The sequence below is a fragment of the Sphaerodactylus townsendi genome, linkage group LG03 (assembly GCF_021028975.2).
Source record: "Sphaerodactylus townsendi isolate TG3544 linkage group LG03, MPM_Stown_v2.3, whole genome shotgun sequence".
Classification (NCBI taxonomy): Eukaryota; Metazoa; Chordata; class Lepidosauria; order Squamata; family Sphaerodactylidae; genus Sphaerodactylus; species Sphaerodactylus townsendi.
This window is the reverse complement of record NC_059427.1, coordinates 125,239,373-125,267,360: the sequence shown is the minus strand read 5'-3', so window position 1 is coordinate 125,267,360 and position 27,988 is coordinate 125,239,373. Positions and strand designations below refer to the sequence as shown.

General features: G+C 44.2%; 1 protein-coding gene across 1 annotated transcript; it reads right to left on the bottom strand.

Annotated features, from left to right (window-relative positions):
* Positions 1–1,617: 1,617 nt before the first annotated feature.
* On the bottom strand, positions 1,618–25,636 carry P4HB (prolyl 4-hydroxylase subunit beta). Its single transcript, XM_048489847.1, has 11 exons — positions 25,373–25,636; positions 23,562–23,768; positions 19,063–19,196; positions 18,746–18,883; positions 11,307–11,411; positions 10,953–11,078; positions 9,900–10,100; positions 7,800–7,920; positions 6,403–6,584; positions 5,944–6,030; positions 1,618–2,600 (listed from the first exon to the last, which is right to left on the bottom strand). Exons 1-11 carry the CDS (start codon positions 25,530–25,532, stop codon positions 2,523–2,525), a joined length of 1,539 nt encoding a protein of 512 aa, XP_048345804.1. The 5' UTR covers positions 25,533–25,636; the 3' UTR covers positions 1,618–2,522.
* Between the last annotated feature and the right edge of the window lie 2,352 nt (positions 25,637–27,988).

Below are 27,988 nucleotides of genomic sequence, written 5' to 3'. Positions count from 1 at the left end.
AGTTCTTAGTAGCTGATCCATCATTTACATGACCCCTGATCTCTATCCCTGGAGCTTTGCCTGACACTTCAGAAATTGCTTTGAAACCTCAGTCTGGATAGGCATTTGGTGGGGATAGGGGGTACACTTATTTAATTTCCTATTCTAAAGCTCTAAGGTGAGAGGGATGCTATTCAAATATATCAACAAAGACCAGTAATCACACCAAAAGGTAACCAGTAACTGTTTTGGTAAATTGTGAGGCTCTCAATGACATGTACTTTCAAAGCAAAAGGAAAGCTAAACTAATATTTAGCTACACATGTGGATGGATTATGTGGAAAGGAGGAAGTATAGTGCCATGGGGAGAGAGTCTTCATATTGTACCATGGTCCAGCCTGGGTTCAATAACAGTGAGGACTCCTTGGAGAAGAGACACTGTATGTCTCTGATAGCTGACCAACAGGGAGGTAAGATGCAGGCACTCCCAGATTTGCAGTGGAGAGTTGGCTCAGTCAGCTCTACCTTCTGATTCCGAGTCAGGAATGGCAGACCAGCAACCTGGCCCCAGCTCTCCAGGGTCACCATCCCCCAAGGAATCTGGCAGAAGACTGAGGTCACAGCTGCAGACCTGGTGGTGCAGTGCACATTGCTGCTTACAGCACACAAGCACTTCCACGTAACAGGTTCTACAAGTCTTTGAAGGACCATTCCTGAGAGAAAGGCTGTATGTGTGATGTCCCAGTGTGTGGCTATAAAGTCTCCAACTCAAGGGTCACTGGCCGTGGAAGCAACACATACTGGACCTGCTAACTCCCCACTGATTGATTCCTGAAAACTGGCTTTCTGCTGCCCTCCTGGCTTCCCTGATTTCAGATGGCATGACTTTGGTCTTGGAGCTGAGCCCCTGGCAGGCAGGAAGAACTTATTGTAGGCCTAACTACATATAATCCATCACGTGGAACAGTTTAGAGTGTAGAAAAGATGCTCAGCAAAGTTTTAAACAAGCCTACAAGTGCTTATGTTCTAGAAGCAGAGCTTTTATCATCCCATTCTTGTAGCCCCTAGCCTTGCTACTGTCCTTTCCTTTGTGCGTTCCTTTTTTTTTGTCCAATACAGCTGATTGATAAATAACATGCTCCTCTAATGCCAGGCCAACATTTCAAACAGTTTAGTACTAACTGTGCTATTTCATTTAAGGACATGTATTTATACAAACTCAAGCTCAGATTGTACTTACAACATAAAAACAAATAATATTTTTGGGAACAAGCCACAGTTGAAAGCAAGCTTGAATCCCAAAAAGAAATTAAGTTTATTGCAATTGTTCAGCATTCCATGTCTGGCATCTGGACATGGCCCACCCACCCTAGCAGAGGGAGAGGAGGGAGGAGGAGGGGTGGCATGCAAGGGAAGGGGAGAGAGGGATTGAGGGGTGGCATGCAAGAGAGGGACAGGAAGGGGAGGAGGGAGGGGTGGCATGCAAGGGAGGGAAGGGGAGGGTTGAAAGCTTACTTTCAACTGTGGCTTGTTCCCAAAATATTATCTGTTTTTATGTTGTAAGTACAATCTGAAGGAGGTCCTAGAAGTCCTCCTTCAGAGAATCAGGATTCAAATAAATACAGCCAAATACAAGACTAGTATTAAAATCAAATTTATTTGGCCAACGAGTTCCATTTATTTTAGCATCATAGACGCTCAACTAAATTCCAATTCTGCCGACACACATCCCTCACCCCATAGCCCTCCTTGGTTCTCAAGATCCCTACCCAAAATCCCAGTAATTGAGTGTCCGTTTTTGTTGCATTCTGGCAGGTTCCTTTCCAAATAAACACTTGTGAAACCCGTGTACAAAGCAATGCTTAAAAAAGCAAGTCTTGTGTTTGTTCAGGGGCAAATTGAGTTAGGTTTTGCTTCAGGAAAGTTAACAGCCAGGTCCTCTTTCCTCAGTTGTTTGTCTCCTGATCTTTGGAAGAGAAATACATCTTATTCGGCACGAAAGGGAAGAGAGACCATACAATGAGTTAAGAGGACCACCCGCCCCACTCACTCTACCCTCCACTGGCCTGACTATGGTCAGTCTAGTGGCTTCCTCTGAACTGAGACAGCCCAAATAATAAGGACAACTGAAACCATAACCAAGACCCTGCTGGGCAGACAGCAGCATATGACATAGAGACAACGTGTGACTAAGCTTTAAGGAGGCATTACTGGTGAGTCTCCAGAATGAGTTAGGCAATGGGACATTTCAATCTGCTTCGACCCAGACCACAGAACACTTTAGGAAAAAGAAAATGTACATCACAGTGTGTGTTTTAAAAAAATAATATAGACCCAGCAGGGCTGGCTATCATTTCGGATTCCTCTTCAAAAGCAAAAAATAAAAAAAAATCAGCTGACAGGTTAGAATGAAGGATTATTTTAGACCATTCCCTGAACTCTCCAGCCAGCATCTGCCCTCTGGTTCGAGTTGGTTTCTGGACTTGCTTGACTGCATAAGGCAGCAGCCACAGTGTCTGGGGATATGCAGATCGGATTCTTTTTTACAGTTCATCTTTTTGAGCTGTAGCATCTTCTTCCTCCTCTTCTGGCTCCTCAATATCTTCTAAATCTTCCAGATCCTGCAACATGAACAGCAAAAGGATTGGTCCCCACTAGCAACAGAGCAAAGGTGGCAGTTTCCTTCCATTCTGACCTACGGTTCTGCCAGAGCAGCAGCTGTCACTGCCGTGCTTCAGCAGGAGACCAGCCTGGACACTTGCTGCTTGGAGAACCATTAGTTTGGCTGACTGACCCTACACACACACGGACCAGAAAAAAAGATCCCATGCTCTTCTAGAAGCTATTCAATACAAAAGGGAATGGGAAACCAAATCACACAGCACACAAGCACTTCCACGTAACAGAAGATCTTCTAGCAAAGGGAGTACCAGTAGATCAGCCAGCTTTCTACTTACGCTTCAGGACTCCAAGCACTTGAATTAAGAAAGCAGATGAAATTCTAACAGAGGCACACAAATGTATACAGCACAGACTCCAGATGCATTAACGTCTTATATTCACCAAGTTGATATTTTCCAGCCCAGTTCAAAGAACCGGGGGGTGGGGGGGTGGGGGGGGAGAGAGAGAGACAGGGACAACAACAGTTCAATGGAGCCATCATGAGCTTCTGTTGGGGCATGCGCTGGAGGAATGGGCAAACTGGGAAGGGGGCAGGCATCACAGGCTTCAGCAGTAAATGACCCAGAAGGGAGGCTGGTGTTCTGAGCTGCAGTGGTGTCCACTCAACCACCAGTCCAGGGAGGGGGCATTCCTGGAGGTGCAGCCAGCTTCAGTTGGATCCCACCTAAGCTTCCACATTGTGGGCACCACAGTCGGTGCCCTGAACTAACACCATCCAAAAGGGTGGTGGCATAAGTCCATTCAGCCTCATGAAGGGCTTTGGGGTGGCAGGGGAGGTTTTCTGCATTTTTGTACCACCTTAAAGCCCTCTGGAGGTGGTGGGATGACACAGAAGGGGTGCCATCCCTGGCACCAGGGGCCACTGGATTGGGCTGCAAGTGAAACTTTGGGCTAATTCTGTAGCCAAGTGACAGATGCAAGACTCTCCAGATGTTAGCACAATCAGGTATCAAGAGGGGGAACTTCATCCATTCATTACACAAACAAGAAAGAAAGAAAGAAAGAAAGAAAGAAAGAAAGAAAGAAAGAAAGAAAGAAAGAAAGAAAGAAAGAAAGAAAGAAAGAAAGAAAGAAAGAAAGAAAGAAAGAAAGAAAGAAAGAAAGAAAGATCTCTCTTTTTTATCAGGGTGCCATGCGTCTCATAGTTCTATGTGTGGTCACATCCTTTAACAGATAACCTGCAGACAGAGTAGTTCCTACAGAACAGAAGGGACATAGTACACCCACTGAACTGGTTCTACTACTTGATTCTGCAGTAGCCACACTTGTTTTAATTCCAAGGGAAACCCTGCCTTTTAAGAACTGCACTAATCCAGCAATGAGATGATAAATGAAAGCAGAAGTAGGCAGAGATTCTTAGTGTCGTTTGAGATTAAAGGCTATATATTGTTATGCAGATGTACCACAGCAAATCTGTACTCAAAAGCCAGCCAAGCTCTGTCATCTTCAGCGGTGTTAATCTTTAAGCAAGGCAGTCCAAGCAGCCAGCAAGATCCTCACACAACTAACCAGCATGGCCTCAGCTAATGATCTGCCCATTGTTTAAGCCTTCTCAATTGGCTCTGAAAGTAAACTACTTAACTACCAGCATATTAAGAGACACAAAATCCCCCCACAGATTTCCACTGCAAATCTTGAAGCAATGACAGACCCTTGAGCTTACAGAACAGTGTTACCCCAATCCTAGCACTTACTTATTCTGATATGCAAGCACAATCATCTCAAGCTAGAGACACTGAAAACTGGCTAGCGCATCCCTACTTGATTACTTCCTTTTGTTCAGCAGGCAAGGATACTACAGGCAACATCCACCATCTTCCAAATGGTCAAAAGGCACTGAGGACATGGGTCACACTAGCAAAAAGCAAGGCATAGCCCCATTACCTCCGCCCCTCTCAGCTCAAATCACATCTCCCTCATTCTATACCTGCTTCCATGAAATACTGAGCCAGTTTCCCAGGTAATTTCGCTATGTGACTTCAATCTCCCTATTTCCCCCCAGTTCTACTGCTAAGAATTCTCCATAGGAGTTATGTCTTTTATTAAGACTTTTAAAGGCATAGGTGAACTTAGCCTAGCATGACATATCTAAGCAGCAACAAGTCATCCAAGATCCTTCAACTGGAGATGTGAAGAAATACTCTCTAAGCAACTGCTCAATTACTTAATTGTAGATGCTCCTAACCAACAAAGCTACCTGGGCAAAGCTACCTGGGCAAAGCTGCTACCAATGAAGCCCTGGGCATCAACAGTTCACTTTTAACCACAAGGACCGATCAGACTAAAAAATACAAAAAATCAGAGGGCTATGTTTCTATATAGCCAGAGAGACCATCACAGCTACTTGGAGCAGGGGGTCACAATATTAACCAGCTGGAAGCAACTATAATTGCTAGGTGAACAATCCACGTATCTTCAACCCCAAAGAGATGCATCACCTAGCACAGGGGTCTGCAACCTGTGGCTCTCCAGATGTTCATGGACTACAAATCCCATCAGCCCTTGCCAGCATGACCAGGGGCTGATGGGAATTGTAGTCCATGAAATTTCTGGAGAGCCGCAGGTTGCAGACTCCTGACCTAGCAGCATCAAGTTGCTATACACAAGCCAACGTTAAGACTAGAAGAAAATGCAGAAGTGCCAATGGTCACCAGCTACCCATGGAGCCCATAATCAATGCAAACTCACAGGCCTACCCATTCCCTGTTCAGCTGTTGCTCCTATCAAGGAATAATCTCAAGTATAACCTGAAAGTAACTGGAGAGGCCAACAACAGAACAATTCTACTAGGAACAGTAGAGGCCAATAGCAACAGAACAATGACATCTGTTATACAAGCCAGAAGCAGCAGCCACTATTTGAGTCATGGAAAAAGGACACGCGCACCTGGTGATGGGCCCCGGACAGCGAGCCAACCCAGTGAAGGTTCATCCCTCAAGAACTATAGATAGTTGGTCAAAGCTGAGGGGAATGCAAATAATCATGTTTCTTGAGTGTTAGTCACTATCTGAGGATAGTGGAGCTCTACAGTCCATTCAGTAGGCCTGGTTAGTCCACAGGGAATTGCAGGCATTCAGGAACACCCCACCACCACTCTCTGGATGGTACCAGCTGTGTTATATTTACAAGTTGCTATGGAACCAGGACCATACAACATTCTCTGCTGTCACATAAGTAGCTCTACAGGATAAAATTCTCCTTCCCTTGCATCTGAGCACTGCCCCAGAACCCACATAACATGCCCGAGCCCCAAAGAATCATAACTCGGTCTTGGATACTCACCCCTTCATCCACACCGCCATCTTTTCCACCACTTTCCAGGAATTTCTTGAAACCTTCCAGTGTCCTCTCGCCATTGTAATCTACGACCTATAAAAAACGCAAAGGAGATATTTACCACTCAAAGGGAAAGCTGGGGGCTGAAGGAAGGAGAATTCGTTCTTCGAACAGCCAAGCGAAAGGGATTGGAAAATTCACCTTCACCCACAGGAGCCGAAGAAGAGTAGCCAGCCAATAGACTCCCGTGATCTCTGCGAGGAGAGAATAGCCCGCACGTGAGCGCTGTCCTCTACTGAAACAACCTCCCCTACATCAACTGCACTGGCAAAATCATAAGGCCTCCCGCTGCAACTCAGCCCAACTCACAGCCCTGAAAAAAGCCATCTGGAGGCAGCCCTCAATCTCTTATCTCCCTTTCCAACACAGCAGCATCGGTCGATGTGAAGCCTACAGCCGGCTTACCGTTCTTTCAGGACTCGCAGGGAAGAACTTGAGGGTAGGGAAGCTGTGGACCTTGACTGTCTCCACTTCATTTGCTGTAGAATCCATCTTAGCTATAACAATATTCTCATGGTCCTTGTATGTCTCTCCCAGTTTATCCCATATGGGAGCCAGCTGTTTGCAATGGCCGCACCAGGGAGCATCTATAAAACAGAAGATCAAAAATCCAGTTCAACATGAATTCTCAGCAGAAATAGCGTAACTCAACTTCCATTTGCTGTCTAGATAAGAAATGTTTGAGATGTGATGGGCTCTCTGGACAACCACCTAGAGCATATACAAGTGTATTAAGAGGTGTGTATCTGAGTATGTACATTGGGGGGGGGGGGTATTTTTTGAATTCCGATTTTGGAAAAGGAATAAATACTGGTATTCAATTCCATTCAGGTGCTCTAATACCACTTGGGGATTTTCTGGGATTCTGGAATTATTTAGACTCCGTAATTTCCAAGGGGCATTTTTCAGGGGATTGTTTTTCAACCAAAAGGCACCAAAAGTGCAAATCCTCTACACCAAGTTTCAAGCAAATCTGACCAGGGGTCCAGTTCTTCAGGGCCCTGAATTTACAACAGTGTGGACTGGGAGGGGAAAAAACACTCTGAAAAAGGGCACAATCCCCACAAGGAGTCAGGGAACAGGAGCAATCTTCCCCAGGCCAGGCAAGATGCCTGCCTCCTTCCCCCAACCATCCCATTGCCCTGGGGTGGGGGTAAACAGGCCTAGGATCCCAAATATTTGCTGAAATATATAGGATCCAAATGCTGGTATTCCTGAGAGTTCCAAATACTGCTCCAGATACTCATTATACCAATACCAATGAAGTATTCTTCAGGTATATATTCAGATAGAATGTGCATTAGGATATATCCTATGCCAGTGATGGCGAACCTCTGGCACGGGTGCCAGAGGTGGCACTTGGAGCCCTCTCTGTGGGCACGCACACACAGAGTTCATCATGTGGCCTGGGCCACTGAGCACGACATGCGCGCACCGTGGTGACCAGGGAGGACTCGGCTGGCGGACCTGGTGCCTGTGCTCCAGGTGGCTTCTGCCCAAGGGGGTACGCAGAGGAGGCAGAGATGCTAGAGAGGCACAGAGCGGTGCATGCAGGACTTGCTGGAGACTAGAGCAGGCTGGCCCCTGCTCGAGCGGGTGGGGCGGAGGAAGAGGGAGCCAACCGGTTTTTTCTAAACTAAAATCTCATCATTCAGGTTAAATAGCCGGGTTGGCACTTTGCGATAAATAACTGGGGTTTGGGTTGCAATTTGGGCACTCGGTCTTAAAAAGGTTCGCCATCATTGTTCTATCTAGTGTACACACATGAGCACCAATCCATGGTCTATCACCAAAGTACTTACAGAATTCAACAAAGACATTCTTGGTCTCATCAAAAGCCACTTCCTCAAAGTTCTTCCCAACCAGGACTTTGACAGGTTGTTTGTCCCAGTCCTCAGAAACGTCTTGGCTCATCAGGTGAGGCTGAAATTCATAACCATAAGAACAAGCATGAAAATGTGCCGACAGGAAATCCCGCTCCCAAGACGGCCGAGAGCAAGTGACAAGCCACAGACTAGAAAAAGAGAGACCAGTATAGATTTCCTCCTTCAAAGTCAACCCCTGTCCCACCCTGCAACCTGGATGTGCGGTACAAAAAGTGCAAGTCTGATCGGTGAAAAAGCTGCCACAGGTCAGCTTAAAACTGTTAAATGAATAAGGTATACAGGGAGCCAAGAAGATTATTGCAAGTATCTGATCAGTTTCTTGATTTTACTTGGGGGAGGGGGAAGAGAAAACTTCCAAGCTTTTAAATTGTATGTCATCAGAACAGTGCTCCGAGGAACAAGCACACTCAATACTCATTTCGTTCTGAAGAATACTAGGAAAGCATCATTCCAGGTAACTGTTCTGCAAGCTAATTCCTCTTAGGTATTCTCTAATTAATTATACCTGCTCAACCCTATAACAGAAAACCAGAAATACACCTTCCGATGTATAGGAGAAGGTTTTTAAAGCAACTTTAAATGTCCTCTGTTTACCCAAAAGGAGGATCTGTTTTCCCATGTGGGCCATCATGAAAAGAGACCATCTTAAATTCATGGGCAAGGCTTTGAGTTGTTGTGTCAGCAAGGGGAATCCATATATTACTTATAGACATTGTGTTTTCTGAAATGGCTTCACGTGGGTGAAGACAGGACTGCAAATCCCCACTCCCCCAAACCAATGAAGAGCTAACTTGCCAGAGGTCTACCCTTCTCCTGATACCCTAATTTTCTACAGGCAGAAAGTCTAAACATCTCCCATGCTAAACATGGAAAACCACTGCCACAAAGTAAAGTGGTCCAACTCCACGAAGACTCCAGACCCATGCGCTTCCCCTAATGTGTACATGAGCTCAGAGTGCTGCTGGCTAGGCATAATATCACTTGAGTTAGGCTCAATTAAAAGACAATAAAAGTTGCATTTATTTTATATTGACATTGGAACTACACTACTGTTTTCATCTTTTATTAACAGTGAAGCCTTAGGCATTATTCAGCAAGGTTCATTTGAAATAGATGGACTTTAGTTTTCTTCCCCCCACCCCCATGTTTTTATCTGTTTCTCCATTCAGAAAGGCGATATTAAAAATTCTGCATTGCCTACTGATTTCTTTAACATATACCATCCAAGCAGTGGCATATCTGTTAGAGGGACATGGGGGGAGGTCAATTGTCCCTGGGCGCCTTCCATTAGATCACACAGGGGGCGCCTGGTGGGCCCGCAGCAGGCTCCCTGAAGGAGCAGCCAGGCCGGAAGTGTGCTGCGGGTCCGCCAGGCGCCCTTTGGCCTGGCCCCACTAGGCTGCTCAGGACCACTGCCGCTGGCTAAGATAAGTGGGGAAGGGGGGGGGGCGGTGGCACCCAGAGCAGGTGTTGCCCCAGGCGCCATTTTCCACCAGTATGCCTCTGCATCCAAGCAATTAAAGTGAAGGCTGTGTCAGATCTATACAGTGGGACAGGAATGACAGAAAAGCAGAGCTCAGGAATATCCCATCAAGATTCAGGAGTAGAGCCGAACAGACACAGAAGCTGGCTCTGCTCAACAGCTTTCCCCGCTGGATTAAGATGGAAGATCCCTAAGCACTTGTGCAATCGGGAAGGGTCGTGTCTCCTCCACTGTGCCAATAAGATGAAAATAGTTATTGGGCGGACACTGTCAGCTCTACAAGCAGATCACAGATTTACTGAGCGCACTTTTAACAGCACAGTAGGGCTATTTACATACTGGCTCTGTGCCCTGCTGGCTTTGCCCTTTGGGTTTCTCAGCATGAAGCTCTAAATGCTGCACTGTTGGATGTGCTGCAAAGCCAACTTGAAAGGCTTCTGAGCCATGTGAAGGCTCTCAAGTTCCACGCCCGTCTTGCTGCCGGGATCACCTTGCACAAGTGCCGACCCCAAAGCCACATTTAACACCATTACCTTCACTTTGCCCTCCAGGAACTTGTTACAGAAGTCTCTGATATTCTCTGGCGTCAGTTCATCTGATTCTGGCTTGTATTTGGTCATTTCTTCCTCCAGGGTAATGAGCCGTATGGCAGGGCATTCTTCTTTCTTGAGGCCAAAGAATTCCAGGATTCTCTGGTTGTCACTGTGGTCACTGTCTATGAAGATGAACAGGATCTTTGGGGAGGAGAGTCAAAGCAAGCAATTAAACCAATGAATGTTGGACAGCAGAAACTCTACTGAATTGCCCTCATAAACTGTACCTTCTCCCCCCTCTTTCCCTGGGTTTCATACTGGATAACATGTTCATTGTTTCAGGCTTGTTAACCATGTAACTTATAGCCCTTAAGGTTTGAATGTGTTAAGTACCATAAAGTTGCCTCTGATTTACGGCAACCCCATGAATTAATGATTTCCATAACCCAGGTCTCAGAAGCTAAGCAGGATCAACCCTGGCAAGTATTTGTAGGGGAGACCTCCAAGGAGTAATTGGCTCCTGATGCAGAGGTAGGCAATGGTAAACCACCTCTGATGCCTTGAAAATTCCCCAGGGGTCACCACAGGTCAGATGTGACTTGACAGAAAAAACTTCATCCTATCTTTAACAGCCTTGCTCAGGTCTTGCTAACTGAGGGCCATGGCTTCCTCATTTGAGTCAATTATCATGTTGGGTCTTCCACTTCCTTCTGCCTTTAACTTGTGCTGGCATTATTGTCTTTTCCAGTGATAATGTGACCAAAGTACGATGGTCTCAGTTTAGCCATTCTCCCCTTTAAGGAAAATTTGGGTTTGATTTGATCTAGAACCCACTGATTTGTCTTTCTGGCCATCCATGGTATCCACAAAACTCTTCTGCAACACTACATTTGAGAAACATCTGATTTATGCTAAAAACAGAAACTGTAGTCATGTGATTCCAGCCCATGCTGTCTCTGGCAATGTGCAAACAGATGGAGTGATGAGATTTCATAGCACCAAGGCAGCATTCACCATTTAGGAGCAAGGAAGAATTTAACAGTCACTTCTCACCCTCCCTTTGAAGCTTTCAGCTGCTGTCTTGAAGTTGTCCAGTTTCCCCTGGTAGTCCGTAACACTCTTGGGCAGGAACAAGAGGATGTGGGTCTTGATTTCGCCTCCAAAAATTTTGGGTGCGGTCTGGAAGAAATTCACAATTGCTAGGCATAAGGGCATTAAGAAGGAAACCAAAGCTCTACTTTTCTGCTCAATACTTCCCCCCTTTGCCAGTTCATTATATATGCACTGCAAGTTGACTCCTGGTGTTCTCCATTGCTAGGAGACTCCTAGAAGACTCCCTCAAGGCTGCATCACCGACCCAATTCCATACTAATCATGCATAGCCTGCCTGTGGAGTGATTTCCATACCTGCTCCGTGAATTCAATGACCAAAGGCAGTTGGTTTGATTTGATGAAGTTCAGCAGGTTTTCTTTTGTAATCTCTCCATCAAAGTTGTTACGGCCTTCATCAAACTGAGGGGTGGTAGAGACAGAGACACAAAGAAGGATCATTTAACATGGGAGAAAGTTAATCAGTTCCACAGATGTGCTGTTCAGCCTCTGCCTACTCAATGTGGTTACTCCTAAGAAACAATTTGGGTTATGCTACAGTCCTGCAGCACCTAGCACAGGCTTCAGCCTGTCAAGAATATGAACTTATTTAAGGTGTACAATGCTTAAAGCTTGAAAGATGCAAGTGTATGAGCCATATCTGCTGAGGTTTCAAAAGTTTATCAGCCTGCACAGTTCTTTGCCCCTTCCCACAATTTTACAAAAAGATGCAGTGACACGAAATTAAATGAAGCAGCCAAAACTCAGTAATTTTGATGTAGAATTTTAAGAGATTTATAGAATAAAACATACACGGTTCCGAGAACAAGGTTACACACCACCCAAAGTTGTCCATTTTCAACTGACATTGCAAGCAGGGCAAAGAATGTTAAGGTCAAAATCTAGGGGAAATTCTAGACCAAAGCTGTCCTCTCATGAGGAACTGAAATCCATGGCTCCATAGGAGTAAACAGAGAAGGAAGAAGAAGAGAAGAGTTTGGATTTATATCCCCCCTTTCTCTCCTGTAGGAGACTCAAAGGGGCTGACAATCTCCTTGCCCTTCCCCCCTCACAACAAACACCCTGTGAGGTGGGTGGGGCTGAGAGAGCTCCGAAAAGCTGTGACTAGCCAAAGGTCACCCAGCTGGCATGTGTGGGAGTGTACAGGCTAATCTGAATTCCTCAGATAAGCCTCCACAACTCAAGCGGCAGAGCTGGGAATCAAACCCGGTTCCTCGAGATCAGAGCACACTTGCTCTTAGCCACTGCTCTTAGTCACTACGCCACTGCTGCTCCCAGTGGCGTAGAAGGCAGCTTGGCACGAACTCCTAAAGCTACACATACTCTCTCTTTCTACAATCTGGAACAGCCCTTAGCAATATAAGGGGAAGCTGCCACAAGGTCCAGAGGGAACACAAGTCATGATAGAAGAACACATTAAAAAGAAGTCCAATACACACCATAAAACCATTAAATAAATAGCAGTTTACTCAGAGGGAAACATAATCCTGCAGGGCTATTGTTAGTGACACAATAACTGTTTGCTGGTACATTGTAACACCAATGCCAGGAATAAGTTTCTAGACCAGCAACAATATTTCTGCCCAGACTTTCAAAGCCTTTCCTGGCACCTGACACGGGGGAAGAAACAGGAGCATCAAGGTTAACCACAATGAGACACAAGCAAGGGACTCCTCTGATCCCACTCCCTAGCAACACAATACTGACTTACCTCTAAACAACCTGAAACTATTTACCAACAGCACAAGGAAACTAAAATATAGGCTTTGCTGTTACAATGCAATGACTAAGACTACACACTGTTAGATGTACGTCTGGTTCAAATCTCTTGCTGGAACTCAACAATCTTATGCAAGTCACTGCTTTTATAGGCAATCCTACATATGTAATACGGTACTTCGATGGGGCTACCGTGAGGCTACTATGAAAAACTATGAACACAATCTGCCTTTGAGATTTACTAGAACGCAGCAAGACAACTCAAAATTTTTAAACAGAAAGATTCTTGAAAATTTGCACTGTAAACTACATCTCATGTAACCTTATCTGGGACTGAATGCTTTCAGCTCAGATGTTTCAAGATCCTGCCTTTTTCTGTAAAATGTACCATTGATTTATATGCATTCTCTGGGTATTCAAGAAATGTAATGTTCACCTGCAAAGTATATTTAAGCTGGCTCTACCAAAGCTGTCTGCAGCTTGGCTAAGAGGCAACAGATGGTATCACAGCCATGTACATTTTTAGTCACACTATCATCGAACTATAACCCCCCCACCCACCCAGTGGAGTATCGACATAAAATGGAGCCCGGGCAAGAATTGAGTTTCCCGCAATCCCCCCGCCCCCCGCTGAACTGCCTCTGCTGTTGGACTTGGGAGTGGGGGGCCAGGAACCTGGGACCCACCTTCCCGAACCAGCCAAAGTGGCCTCTGGAGCAGGATGGCCGAGCCAGGCGAGGGGAGGTCAGTTGCGGGTGCACTGAAGGCAGGAAGGTTGCAGCAGGCCGGGAGAGCCCAGAGGGAGCAACTACGGCCAGCGGAGGAGGAGGGACCACCAGGTGGGGGCACCTCTCCACCAGGATTAAATAGGTGCCGCCCAGGGACATTTGCACCCCTATGTCCCTCTGGGCGATATGCCCCTGCCCCCACCCAACAATTACAGATTTAGCAAAGTCCAAGAGTGAGGAGATCATAAGATTCCTGGGTGTGTGTTTTCCTCAGTCACTGAAGAAAGATGAATTGCTTTATACACCCATAGTAATGACTGCCCTGGACATAATTATGAAAAGTGTACATGACAAATTGTTTTAAAACCTTTCTTTAATTATCATGTTTTACTTATTCACTTTGAGACAGGTTCAAGCGATATTTATAGGACTATTGTGGCACTATGGAATTTAAGCAACAGAATGTAAGGCAGATGAAGGACATCCAATAAGCTTTTCCTGTATGACCAAAGTTCAGCCTATTTTGAAGATCTGCTGTAATAGCTCACATATGCCTAGAACTCATGGACCAGAAAGCTTTGCAGCAATGTCACACAGCAACAGGCAAGAAAAAAGCATGGGAAAATGCAAGCATCTCGAACAGATGTTGATTTGCTTAGATCTGAGTCTGGCTACCTCTTAACTCAGCCAAACTTGATCTCAAAGATGAGGCTACAACTCCTGCTGAGAATTACCGGTGGTTCTTAACTGTGAAAGGTCATTTTTCTCTGAACATCAGAGGACATCTTTCTGGGTAATTCCCACCATTGACCTGGGAGGCAGGAACTAAAACTTTCTGCTTCTTATTTCCTGGAGAAGTTACCCAGTCAGCTTCAGTTCTGGTACTCCCAATAGCTGTATACATCTCTTCATAGCCAGTTAACCAGACAGGAAAAATGTACAACGTAACACAATAGGAAAAACAGAATGAACTATGTAGCAGACCCATCAGGTTCGAGAGGAGGATCAGAGATGAAGTGTGACTGGCAATGACAAGCTGAACTGTACTCCTCATCTTTTGGCTTTTTGATCTGTAATGAACAGTACCTCCTATAGGTGTCGGTGACTGTCCCTAAATGCTCCAAAGATCAGGCTGTAAGCAAGGAGCATTTGGAGCAGTTCACTAAGAAGTTGTGCTGTTGTAGACACTGCATAGTCCTCTGGGTGCTGATCTGTGCCTGGTAAAAGGCTTGAGTTCGAATCAGGAGATCATAAAGATAAGGATTTGTGTGGATACCTAGTTCTCGAAGAATCACCACCAAGTTGACCAGTAATTTTGAAAACACCCAAGGAGTGGTGCAGAGGCCAAACGGTATTGCTGTGCACACAGGACCTCAGAAATTTTCAATGACTCAGAAGGATGGACACATGAAGATATGCCTCTGTAAGGTCGATCAAGGTCTGAAATTCCTGCAGTTGCAGGGAGTAAGCAATCAATTGCAGAGTCTCCACCTGAAAATGCCTCAGTTGGATGAAGTGATTCATCATGCACCAATCCCCATTCCTTTTGGAAAATGTGAAAAAGAAAGAATAAACCCCCTTGGCCTGATCCTGGACTGGAATCTCTTCAACTGCCTCAATTGGGATGAGGTGTTGAAGAGTATCGAGGGTCCTCCTCTTTCTGAATTGTCCACCAAGATACGGTTAAGGGGCTTCCCAAATAACTTATTTCCTTAAAAGGGGTAATTAGCCACTATACTAATTTAAAATTGACTGGCCAAGCTGTAAGCCAGTGAAGTCTCCTGGTAGCCACACTGACCACCAGACTTCTGCCAGAGAACAGAATTGCATTTTGCATGGCATCAGCTATGAAGGATGCTGCTTTCTGCAGCCCCTCTGCACCCCACTGTAGACACTTGTCCTCTTCTTGATGCAACTTGAATCATCTTCCTTGCCCAAACAATGGCTGACCTGGCCACTAATGACACTGCAGCTGAGGCCTGATGGCCATAGTCATGGCCTAATGATTGGCTTTCTTGTCAATGCTTTCCCACAGATGCCCCACTCCATCCTCAGACACTAGGCATGGAGTGCTGTTATGAGGGCATCCGCCAAAGAAACCTGTAGCAAATTAGAAGCAAAGGATGGCAGGGCATACAGCTTCTTGGTCGCACCAGTGAGCTGCTTATTAGCCATTGGCTTTGCCCACTGAGACATGGGCTGGGCTTTGAATGACTGGGGAAAGGGAAAAAGCCTCTGCAGAATTAACAATAGGCACGAAATTCTTCTTTCCCCACATGTTTTGACTTCAGGTCAGCTTTTGAGCCCTCATCAACCCCTGGTGGATTTCTGAGGTCTAGTGCCATGGTCTTTGACAATAAGTAGTGATAATCCTCCTCCTTAAAAAAAAAACTGGGTCACATTCTCTGGGGCTTGTACTTCCTCACAGTCCTCTTCGTCCTCAGATACAAATTCCCCTTCCTCTGGGAAGTCCTCACTATCAAAGGCTCTGTCAGAGCCTGAGGGGACTTACCCGATCCCTCTTTCTTGCAGTCCCAGCAGGCCCTTTTGAGGAATCCCCCGCCTCTGTCCTGGTGCTCTCTCTTGACATAGAGGGGCTGGATGAGCAGATTTTGAGGTTTTAGCACATACGGGAACTGCCTGTTGCATAAGGACACTAAGCTTTCCCCTTATTGAGGGGAAAAGCTTGAGGAACCTGGCTAAATCAGAGGGGTAGTTAAAAGACCTGGAGTCGGAGTAATTGGCATGTAAATCACTCTCCGCTGTCTCCAACTGGGCTGCTGGTGAAGTCCCAAAAGAAGCTCCCCTGCCTGATACAAGCTTGTGTCCTTCATATTAAAAGAATGTCTTTTGCACAACCATGGCGCTTCCTACAGCCATTTTAGGCTCTGGTGCTATTTTTGCGTGCTCTGCAGCCCACGGAGATGACACCACCCTGCTCTTTTCAAGGATGGTGCAGACTATGCTTGGGACAGGACCCCTTGGATTTCTCTATATGTGGCTCCCATCGCAGTCAAAGCAGCTCTTTTCCAAAGTCAGTGCAGGCCGAGCCCGTCTGGATTTCATCACATGCAGCTCCAACCACAGTCAAAGGGCTCTCCTCTGCTCTGGAAAGCAAACTCACAACACTGTCCTCCCTTTGCATATCAATGGTAGCTAAGGAGCAGCTCCAGAAAGGCAACAGATCATCCTAATGCCTGAGCTCTTTCTTGCCCACTAAAGACCAAAGGGATGGGCTGGAGCAGCAAAGGCACACCCAAAGGCAACAGGGAGACAAAAGAAGAAAATACCAAATAGAAACAGACAGAGGGAGGGGTGGCGTGAAAGAGTTTACATTTATTTTTGGCTTTTTGTTCCAGCGTACGTTGAGAAAATTAAAAAATGGTTAAAAAAAGAAACAGAGAAAAGGAAAAATATCTTATCTAGATTCTGAAACAGTGCAGGCAAGAAGCATCTGCTCACCCATAAGGCAGGAAAAGAACTGGAGCGGACTAGTTATGAAGAGACATATACAGCTATTGGGAGTACTGGAAATGAAGCTGACTGGGGAAGTCCCACAGGAAACAGGAAGCTGAAAGTTTTAGTCCTGCCTCCCAGATCAATGGTGGGAATTACCCAGAAAGATGTCCTCCCGCATAGAGGGAGAAGAGAGAACCTTTTTAACAAACAATAACCAGATTGGAAACAGACACTTCCTAGGTTACCTGCGCGAGTGTGCAACTCACTCAAGAAAAAGTCCTCATAAGAATTGTTAGCTGGACAAGGAGTTTTCCCTTCAAGGTTTTAGGATACAAAAAATATTGATGTTTACAAAAGCAGGAGACTATGACTAGCAACAACTAAGATCTTTCCAAGCCCCAGTTCTGTGCCCCTGGAAAGGTGAGAAAGGTCACAAGAAGACAAAGCTTTTCCATTGGTGGCACTTCACATTTTTTTAATATCATCTCCCCTGTTGCTCAATTGGTGCCTGCTTAGATTTCCTTCAGGTCCCAGACCAAAACATTTTTTTTAAATCCAGGTAGTTAACTATTGCATCTTTTAAACTTCTGTTGATAGTATGCTTTTAGTCCAAGGTTTGTTGTATGCCTCGCTTCTAAGTTCATACTGTATTATTTTGATTTGGTTAGAAGCCCTGAGAGGGTCTCTGGTTTACTGACTCACTGATCTAAGACTCCAGTTTATTTTTGTTGGTTGGTTTAAGACAAATCCTTAAACTTTGCAATAAGCATTGCCTCTAAAAGGGTCTCTAAGACCCTAAGGATCAAAGTTGAAGCACTCTTCTACTCTTCTAGGATAAAGTTTCCCAAGTATCTCCGCCCCCTTTAAGTCCTCCCTTTCCACCTCTTAAAATCCAGTACCCGTTCTTGCACCTCTAACCCAGAACACTACAGTAGAAGTGCTAAAAGACAAACTGAAGCTTGTTCCAAACCCAATTCTGTAACATTCTAGAAAACCTCAGGAGAAATCTTCTGTTTCAGTAGTTGTCCTTTTTGAAACAATCCTACAACTCAGCCCTTCAGAAATATAAATATCAAAATGAATGTGGGCCTCGCTTTGTCTACTTCACAAGAAGACTTTGACAGTTTTCAGACTCCAAAGAAATGCATGCCTTATTTAGAATACACGCCTTGCTGGCATAAAAGGCTGATCTACACCACTTGGCCAATTCTGGTTCTACCACTTTAACAGGCCAGTCAGCTATAACCACTTGCTGACTAGGTTACCAAGCAGCATCTTCCAGTTCTCCTTTCACAAAGCTCTCTAATGTTTTGGTTTTCACCACTAAGCTTGGAAGGGATGAAAGGGCAGACCTTATTAAACGGTCATTAGCTCCAAAGGAGAGCAGAATGGCAAAAACAGCCCAGCAAGTAACATAAAGCTTCTCTGTCACCTAATCACTTGTGCTGTCAATCTCGTACAGAAAGCCCAAGATAAAGCAGGTTCAGTAATCATTAGAAGCACTACTTTACCAGGACGGCTTATTGGGAGCAGCTAGTAGGGGATCTAGAGGCTGAAATCTGAACGTTCACAGAACGCAGGAAAGAGACTTGATATCCCAGATAGATAAGACTGATGTCTGCTGAATCCAGAACTAGTTTAAACTCCTTAACTTCTATCTCTATCCAACAAAATCATCCCTCTTTTATAGCAATATTAATGTGTCAAACTTTGACACAAAGCCCTCCTCCAAAATCATGAAGACAGACATATTGGGATAAAGACCAATGTTAGTTTTATAGACTACTGCCAAGACTTAGGACACAGTGTGATTTTTTTTCAGCCACTCACCTTCTTAAAAAGGGCAACGCCATCCTTGCTGAACTGGTATTTGGCAAAGACCTCATTGCTGGAAGAGATCCCGAAAGGAATATCATCAATGGACTCAGCTGCCAACAAGAACTGTTTGGCAGCATCAGACTCTGTATCCTAATGGAGAAAAAGGAGTTTTAGAATGCTGAGTAAATCACTATGTCTTAATGTTCATGCAAAGACCAGAAAACAAAAAGCCAAGATAGAACAGAATAAGGTTCTTGCTGAAGCAGGTAATGAGAGACCAGCTTAAGCTCCCAAACTACAAATGAGGCCTAAAGGGAAACAAACTCTACCTTGAAGAATCCAATCACAGCAACTTCACTGCCATCCACAAGCCCCTCAGCAGCAGCTACATCAGTCAGGGTGGCGGCAGCAGGACCTGTGCGTTTCTTCAACCAGTTCACAATGTCATCTGCTTCCCTGCCAGCTACACAAGAGGAAGGGAAAAAGACGACATTATGGCCTCTCCCCACTTCCATGAAAAGTAAGCACCTGAGCTGTGAGCGCTGACAGGGAAGCAAGTGTACTGCTTGCACTGTACGAACCACCGTCTTACCCTTTGGATTCCCAAGATGCTTAGCAGCCACCAGAAGGCACTGCTGAGCCAAAAAGTGCCCTAAACCCATTTGTTTGGGACAATGCTGTTTGTCAGGCTGAAATACGTTTAGACTTTGGTCACATCATCAGCAGTGCAGCACTTCTGCCAGAAAGAGGCATTTTGACACTAACAATTCCACTGCTTGGGTGAAGGAAATGAGAATGCAAGTTTTACTCAGGCTTTCTTGCCCAAGCCCTTGAATTCAAGAACCATGAAAGCATTTCAGTTTTAAGCCTGTGTTTTTAATTCACTCAAGGCTCTCCTGTTTTGTCCAATAGCTCTGAAAAAACACAGGAGTCACAAAAAATATTTATTGCTGTATAATCAGTATACAAGAAATACTTAATCAGTAACTAGGCTGATGCCTGTTTATAAGGACCCAATACTGTGTGTTCCACCAAGCAGAGAAGGGACACAATCATTCACCATGTACAAATGCATGTAGAGAAACCCTCACACCATTTTCTTCTTTGCCATATATAATGCTAGTGCAGGGAATAGAGGGTAAACAAATCTGCCAAACACACATCTAGGTAACTTGTTCTCCAAAGGTGGGAAAGATCATGGCCCAAAGAGACAAATTACAACTACACAACCTTATTCACTTTTAGCACTTACCACACTGACAGGCAAAGGGCTCATTCACAAGGACAGAAATATCTACCTGCATGTAACAAGGTGTTTTTGCTCATGATCCTGTATTATCAGTTCTTTACTGTTTAAGAACTCTGTGGCATCACCCATAGTTCTACTGGGCATGTTTCTTCAGCCTGGTACTTATTTCAGTAGCAAGAGATTCTCTGGAGCAGTCTTTGTTATGAAGGTAATTATGTCAAGTTTCAGCAACTGAGCACAGCACCACTCACATTATAAAAACTCACCACTCACCACTCACATTATAAAAACTCCGCATCCTTTTGGATTACCTCAGGTACTTAAGTGTACCTTAATTCAGGGATACCTTTCAGCATAAGCACTAAGCTGCTTCAGACTGCAGGGCAGAGGAAGGAGGGAAATGCTCCCAACCTCTAATCATCTGAAAATCACTTTCCTTTCAGAGAAATTGGTGGTGGGGGAATAGTTTGACCTTCCACTTCAAGTACCAAACCTTAAGGGCAGCACTTTCCATGAATTATACACCTGTGCTTTTTCATCCAGGAACATCTGAAACGCTCTGGATGCCAAGAGTAGATTTTTTTTGAGACCATATTTAGAGGTATAGCTGGGCCATTCTGCACCTGTGTGCACTCTGCGCCTTCCACACACACACACACACACACACACACACACACACACACACACACACACACTTACCTTAGTTCAGCCTCACAAGGTCTCCTGGAAAGTGTAGTTCCCACCAGGCCGTTTTCAGCCTCAAGAGAACAGACCACTTTTCCAGCCTGCACTTTCAGGCTGAACTAAGGTTAAGTGTGGGGGCGTGGCAATTTTCCGTGCCTCCCAGGCATGCACCCAGTGCAATGCATACACCCGGGTCCCCCTAGTAGCTCCACCTCTGCCATATTCCATTTGTAGCAATGTAATTCTAAGCAAGAGTACTCTCATTTACATTCACTGAAGTTAATGAACTTTTAGGGGTGTAACTATTTAGGAATGCTCTGTAAACCAAGCCAAAATTCATGAGCATGTAAATTGGAAGCCTATCATTGCCGCAAAAGCTAATTTCATTGCAGCTGATTGTATTCTACAATACATTTCATTTAAATCAGTAAATCATGGTTTTCTAAACTTTTGCAGCCTGATGTTATTATAGGTTTTCTCCTCCAGAAATAGAATAATAATAAATCTCAGCTATACACACAAAGACTCACAAGACTTGTGCAGTATTCTGCTCAAAAAGTTTTGCTTTCATTTTTACTGCTTGTCCCTCCTAACACTTAGACCAGGGGTAGGGAACCTGCGGCTCTCCAGATGTTCAGGAACTACAATTCCCATCAGCCTCTGTCAGCATGGCCTACCCCTGACTTAGCTCCTTGGGCAGATCTACTCCACTCCAAACAATGTTCTATTCATTAAACTTCTTGAAACTTTGCACTTAAAGGGTAAAGGGTTGATTCCAGAAGCACAAACTTGCAAAGAAATAATGAGATTAAGGTATTTTTCTCAACTCTGTAAGTTTATATTATAATATTATTGCTATGAAGAAGAGGCAGACACAAATTCAGTTTTGAGAACTGCAAAACCAAGCATTTGGGATAATATCCTCTTACAGAAATCTCAGAAACAGAATGACATTGTGAATGGATTAATGGCACACATTTACCAAAAATTGAAATACTGCATGAATATATGGCCTCATGCTACATAATTAAAATAGAATCCTTATTTCACGATAAATAACCTATAATATATTTCAAAGCATCGATTTTTATCCACACTGGCCATTAATAAGGTCATACAACATACTTGCTCATCCAAAGCTGTAAATTCACATGGCATTAAAACTTTTTCACAAGTTTAAAATTATCCAAGTCTTCCACTGCACTCCATCATTGTCAACAAACTTTATGGAGGTTGCTCTATTTGCAGGAGAAAGTATATTTCAAGTACATGCAGTTTCTGCAGCTCTGCCTGAATTTTTAGACTGCCTTTTACAGATACAAAAATATACTTTAGACACTCATTATCCAACATTTTTATCTTGTGATATATGGCTTTATGTTTTCAAAGCTACACATTTATACAGGTGACGGAAGACTACATGTCACAAGCGTGTCATTCAGTCTTTGCACCAACACACACAATCCAACTTTCCCACTGTATGAACTCAATACAGGGATATTTTTCAAGCCAAGTTCCATGCTATAATGATCCAACTGCCGACTACTACAATTTTATTTAATTCCAGTCCATTGTTTAGAAAACAAAAATCCAATTTTCATTGTTCAACAGCATCCCAGCCTAAGGCTCCAATCCTTGCGAATGTTTTCATGGGAGCAAGTCCCACTAGCCCAGCAGAACTAAACTGATGCAAAAGAATGCACTGCAATACAGCACAATAGCGATGTGGGAACTGAGGAGGAAGAGGAAGGTTCAAGAATAAACCACACTAAATGCACAGTATATGTTTTGCAGGAACTCCAGACCCTATGCATATCCCAAGACAAGTGACAGTTTGCTTAACAGCTTGACAGGAAGAAGATAAAAACCAGAACACTCCTGGTGTCGTGTCCTTACTTCAAAGGCTTTCCCTTGCCACTTCTAACTTTCCAAGCATCTGGTGCATTTTTTTCTTACTCCCAAGTGACAACTGACTTAGGCCACTCCCACAGGGTTTTCAAGGCAAGAGATGTACAGAGATGGCAGGCCAGTGCCTGCCTCCCATCATGACCCTGTTATTCCTTGGTAGTCTCCCTTGCAACTACTGACCAGGGACTACCCTGCTTAGTTTCCAAGATCTGACCAGATCAGGCTAGCCTGGACTATCCAGGCCAGGGCATCTGCTGTACATACAGTGTTTTAAATATCTATAATCCTAGGCACAGTGTATTGTTCATGAAGTTGTGTAGCGAACTGGTGGACTTCTCAATTCACTGCATGTCGATGAAGTCACTGCCCTCAGCTTCTTCCAGAAGAACATGACAGGATGCTTTCTATGCCACATGACAATCCACATTGCAAGAAGAGTGCCAATTTTAACCAGATGCGGTCATAGTTTGCCTAAAGGCTGCAGATACTCAGCAAATTAACAATGAAGATGTAGATTTTGAGAACTGCAAAACAGCAGTCCAGGGGATTAACAGCTAGAGTGACATAACCTATACTAAGAATAGGCGTAACGGTAAATAAATGCCAGAAAAGAGAAGAAGAACTAAGAAAAATAAAAAAGAAGAGATTATAGAGAAAAACATTGGACAACCTCAAAGGAAAGAAGTTTAAAGTTCACCTTGGAAAGAAATGAACACCCACTTTTGATTGGGGCAATATTTGAGACTTTCTAAAGAAGAATACCAATAAGAATAAGGAGTTAAAATAAAAACCACAAAGCATCTGAACACTCAGACAAATACAGACCAATATTTTAGCTATTCTAACGCCAAGAAATGTCATTTTGTGCTGGAAGACACAGAATATGATATTCCACTGTATGGCTTCAGAGCATTCTTCTGACCTTCACATCTATTCACAGGTTTCAGTCCTCCATTACAAGTGTTCTTCTTCTAGCCATTAACTCACCTGTGTATTCTTTGGGGGAAGATTTATCTCCATTCTTGAAAAATTTGATTGTAGGGTAGCCTCGAACCCCAAATTGCTGGGCAAGATCCGACTCTTCTGTGGCATCCACCTTTGCCAATCTGATTTCAGAGCCCTCAGATTTTAGCTTTGCTGCTGCCTTCACATACTCTGGTGCCAGAGCTTTACAGTGACCACACCAGGGTGCATCTGAAAAACATAAGTATCCAAACAGTCACTACAGTGTTCAACTTTTTCAACCCAAAGAAATGCAACAATAAGTCCAAATATTCCAATGTAGAAAGTTCATGCAGAATGAAAGCTAGCACCTTTACAGCCAAGAAAGCACTACCTGCCACCACATTGTAGCACAATACCCTGGCACACACATCACTAAATGTATCGAACCCTTGAATGGCACTTTACGATGCACATCTCTGCACCAAAGAGCAAACGCAGCCAATAGTGCCAGAATAGGATATTCTAAGAGACATATGAAATCTAATTTACGCCCCTTTAACACCAAATAATCTAGAAAATCCTGATAAATACACAGTTTAATACCCATAACTTATGGAAGAACTGAGAGCATCTCAACAAGATTCTGTACAACAGAAAGAAAATTAGAATAAAAAAGTTTATTCACTCTACTCTGCCATATAAAAGAAACAGACGTGTAGAATTTTACAACAGTTTTTCCCTTCAAACAAGCATACTTCCCTAGCCACTACGAGCCAATTTCATTCTGCATACATCTTGAAAACGTGCACAAGATTATTTTTATTTAATACACTGATTCTTCACCTTTCTTCCACCATAAAAACCAAGGTGGTTTCCATAGGGCCTCATGGAGATTTTCCTATGTTGACCAGGCCCATATCTACTTAGCTTCAGCACAACTGCTACATGTGTCCTCTAACCTTACCCTAAGCATACCATACTCTGAACGTATTCCTCTAGCGCAGGGGTAGGGAACCTGCGGCTCTCCAGATGTTCAGGAACTACAATTCCCATCAGCCCCTACCAGCATGGCCAATTGGCCATGCTGACAGAGGCTGATGGGAATTGTAGTTCCTGAACATCTGGAGAGCCGCAGGTAGCCTACCCCTGCTCTAGCGCAATACCTTACTAGCAGAGTGGATGCAACCTTTCATTCAGTACTTTCCTACAGCTTGTTTGGCATCTGACATTGGCCCATATCAAGGAAGGCCTCCTTTATACAGCTGCTCCCACAGCTCAGCGACACACCCTTTCCAGTAATAGTGCTTACACTTTTACAACGCAAGCAGGTAGGGCATGTTACACCTGAAATGCTTTCCTATACTTTACATAGACTAATTTACCTGACACATACTCGTGTCCTCACCAGGCTACTATGCCTGCTTTTACCCAACCTACTGTCCACCCAGAACAACCACCACTGGAAATAAAAGGCTAAGATGAGCTATTGAATGCTTTGATCACCCAGAAGTTATTTTGGAGTCATTATCAAATGCCATTATGCACATTTCACATTGGACCAAGTGCAACAGCTCCCTCCCACCAAAAAACCCATGCAGGCCCCTCTCTCAATCAATGCAAAGGGTGTTAGTCACCAGAGGCAAACGCCTAATGCGAGCGGCCTACCCACGTGAACAATGTAACGTTTGAAATGGTTACTTAAGAGAGAAACCTCCGCAACTATGAAGATATACTGCAGCTTCGCCGCCTCCCTCACGTTCTGGAACATCCTTTGGGGTCCTTCGGCGTGACTTTCCCTCCCCACCAAACGACGTCGAGTCCCCCCTTCATTGCCCTGAGATGCCTCCACTCACAGAACTCCACCAGGAGATGCGGGAACTGCTCCAGCGCCCGATCGAAGTTGACCCCCTTGAGCACCAGCACGCCCTCCTCGTCCTCGATCTCCTCGTCGGCGGAGACTCGGCCCAGCAGCAGCAAACAGATCAGCGGAGACCAGAGCACGGCGGTCTTCATGGCGGCACAAAGGAGAGCGGCGGGATCGCGGGCGAAGGGACAGGACAACGAGAATCCACGGCAAAGAGGACCCGACGCGCCCGCCCCCCAGCTTATAAACCCGCCCCCTCCCTCTCCGGCTTCCGTTTATTGGCTACGTCAGGCCGCCTACTCCTTCTGTTCTTATTGAGCTGGCGCAGCGCCTAAGCCCGCCCGAAAGCTTTGATTGGTCACCCAAACAGTCACGTCATCTTTCCTGCCATTTCCAAACAGACCTGTTGGGTCTCTCCTGCTCCATCGTCTTCGATTGGCTAATCTAATCACATTACCGTCTCTGATTGGATCACATCTCTCTTCTTGGACCGCTACACAAGTGCTTCTGATTGGGTAAACTTCAACGAAAGCCCGTTCTCCCAGCCCTCCGTCGTTTCACCTTTCTCCTTTGGAACGTGGCATTGAAAGACACGCCCGTTCTGTAGCGGCAGCCGCGCATGCGTTTTTGCGTGCCGCTGTGAAATCTTGTTCGTGTTTGATTCTGACTGGGCCGCGGTTAATAAGTGACCTGGAAAGGCAAAGGAGTGAATTAGCAAGCACTTCCGGGCGTGTAGGGAAATGGGGGGCGCTATTGAGTAACTGTATGCAAAAAGGTACCGGCAAGACGGTTGAGGGGGAGGAGTTAATGTTCCTTGAACGTGTAAGTTTTAAGCAGAGAAAGACTGTTTGGGAGGACTTCTTTCACTCTGGTGCAATCCACTTTTAATACATGTACGCTCCGTGGCCTTTTCATATATTGCAATGACAAAAAATTAATCTAAATATGTAATCTAGGATTCTACTAGAATACTTTTTTGTTGGGCAGAACAATCTCTATTTTAAAGACGGGGGAAAGAGTTTTATAGGACCTTGTTATCAAGTTTACATTACCGTCTTGATTTCAGTGGACTTAGACCTGAGTAATTTTGCATAGGGATATGTTATTTGGCAGAAGAGAACAAAATACTTATTTAGATGCATGATTACCAGACGCATACATAATAGGCACAAGGAGAAATGATAAGTGAACAATGAGGTCAAAATGAAATGCAAGAGGTACAGACTTGAGACGTCTCTGTAAAGCCTACACGCATACAAAAAGCACCCTTAATTTCAGGGGTAATTGAAATACAATACCATCTGCTTAGGTGCTTTGAATGGACTATTTGATTCACAATAGTGTATGCAGAATAAAACGTACTGAGAGAGAAAAAATGGTCGCAAATGAGATCTAAATCATTCAAATTTTCAGATAAATCCAGTCTTCTATTAGAGTCTCTCTTAAATTGTTTCATTGAATAGTAATTTTTCAGGTCACTATCAGAGGCTGTAATCCTAACCATGAATTTCTGGAAGTAAGGACTTTTGACCAAAATGGAACTTACTTCCACGTAAACCTGCTTAGAATTTTTTCTAGAATGTTCTTGGAGTTCAAAATGTCCTAGAACATTCTTAGAAAGTCATTGTGCCTGTTAGTTGGTGCCACAACCAACATTGGTGAAAGGAAGTATGGTACATGCGGCAAATGGGACCTGTGTTTCCATGTGTAGGCATAGAATTAACTCCTTCTGAGGCACCATCCACAACAGGTCTACTGGCTGTGTAATTAAACTTAAGTTTATTGACCTTCACATACCGTGTTGCTGTCTTACAATATTTTTTAGAACAGTGATTGTTTCACCTGAGTCTGTTGACAAGTCGATTCTAGTGTTGTCATCATATCTCCTGCCAAATGATATAAGAATGTGTATGGCATCCATTAAATGTATCATATTTTTTGTTGAAACAGATGTTTCTTATAATCATAAAGGATGTCATTAATTTTAATACAAACAAATACCTCTCCAGTGTACAAGGTTTATTTTTAAGCTACTGGTCCACAATACAAAGAATGTTTGTACTAGCCAGTGATTTCACATGAAAACGTTTGAAGCAATGAGATTGATTAATCTACTGCATTTGTTTTTAAATTGTTCCTTTTCCAATTAACCAGGTTGTTGGTAAATTGTGTAGTGCTGTTTTTGTAACTGTATTCTGTAGGATTCTGTAGTTACTTGGGATAACTTGGGTGTACCTGTTTTAACTATATATGCCCTTAATCATTCCTGGATGCAACCTGTGAGACTCAGTTGCCAAAACTGCTCATGGTTCACCCATTTTCCAGACCCATTATAAATTTGTTGAAAAGTAAATGAAAACGAAAATTACCACATTCAGCAAAAACATACATACCCTGAATATCCTGAGTCATAGGGGCACATATTCAGAGTTGGGGTGCACAAGGATCACTTAATTTGTGTAGAATGTAAAGCTGTGCTGGAAGATTCAGAATCATTCCAGAGGGGTAGCTGTGTTAGTCTATTATAGCATAGAAGTTCAGCGGCACCTTTAAAAAATTACATTTATTTCAGTATGAGCTTTTATGAGTCAGAGCTTACATCCTT

What these genes read in the sequence shown, in the direction of transcription:
- P4HB (XM_048489847.1), bottom strand. Translation starts at nt 25,532, where the DNA reads ATGAAGACCGCCGTGCTCTGGTCTCCGCTGATCTGTTTGCTGCTGCTG. An exon ending in GCGTTGCCCTTTTTAAGAAG is followed by an intron (nt 11,412 to 18,745) that starts GTGAGTGGCTGA and finishes ACCACCCCTCAG; the next exon opens with TTTGATGAAGGCCGTAACAA. An exon ending in ATGGCGGTGTGGATGAAGGG is followed by an intron (nt 2,601 to 5,943) that starts GTGAGTATCCAA and finishes TTCATGTTGCAG; the next exon opens with GATCTGGAAGATTTAGAAGA.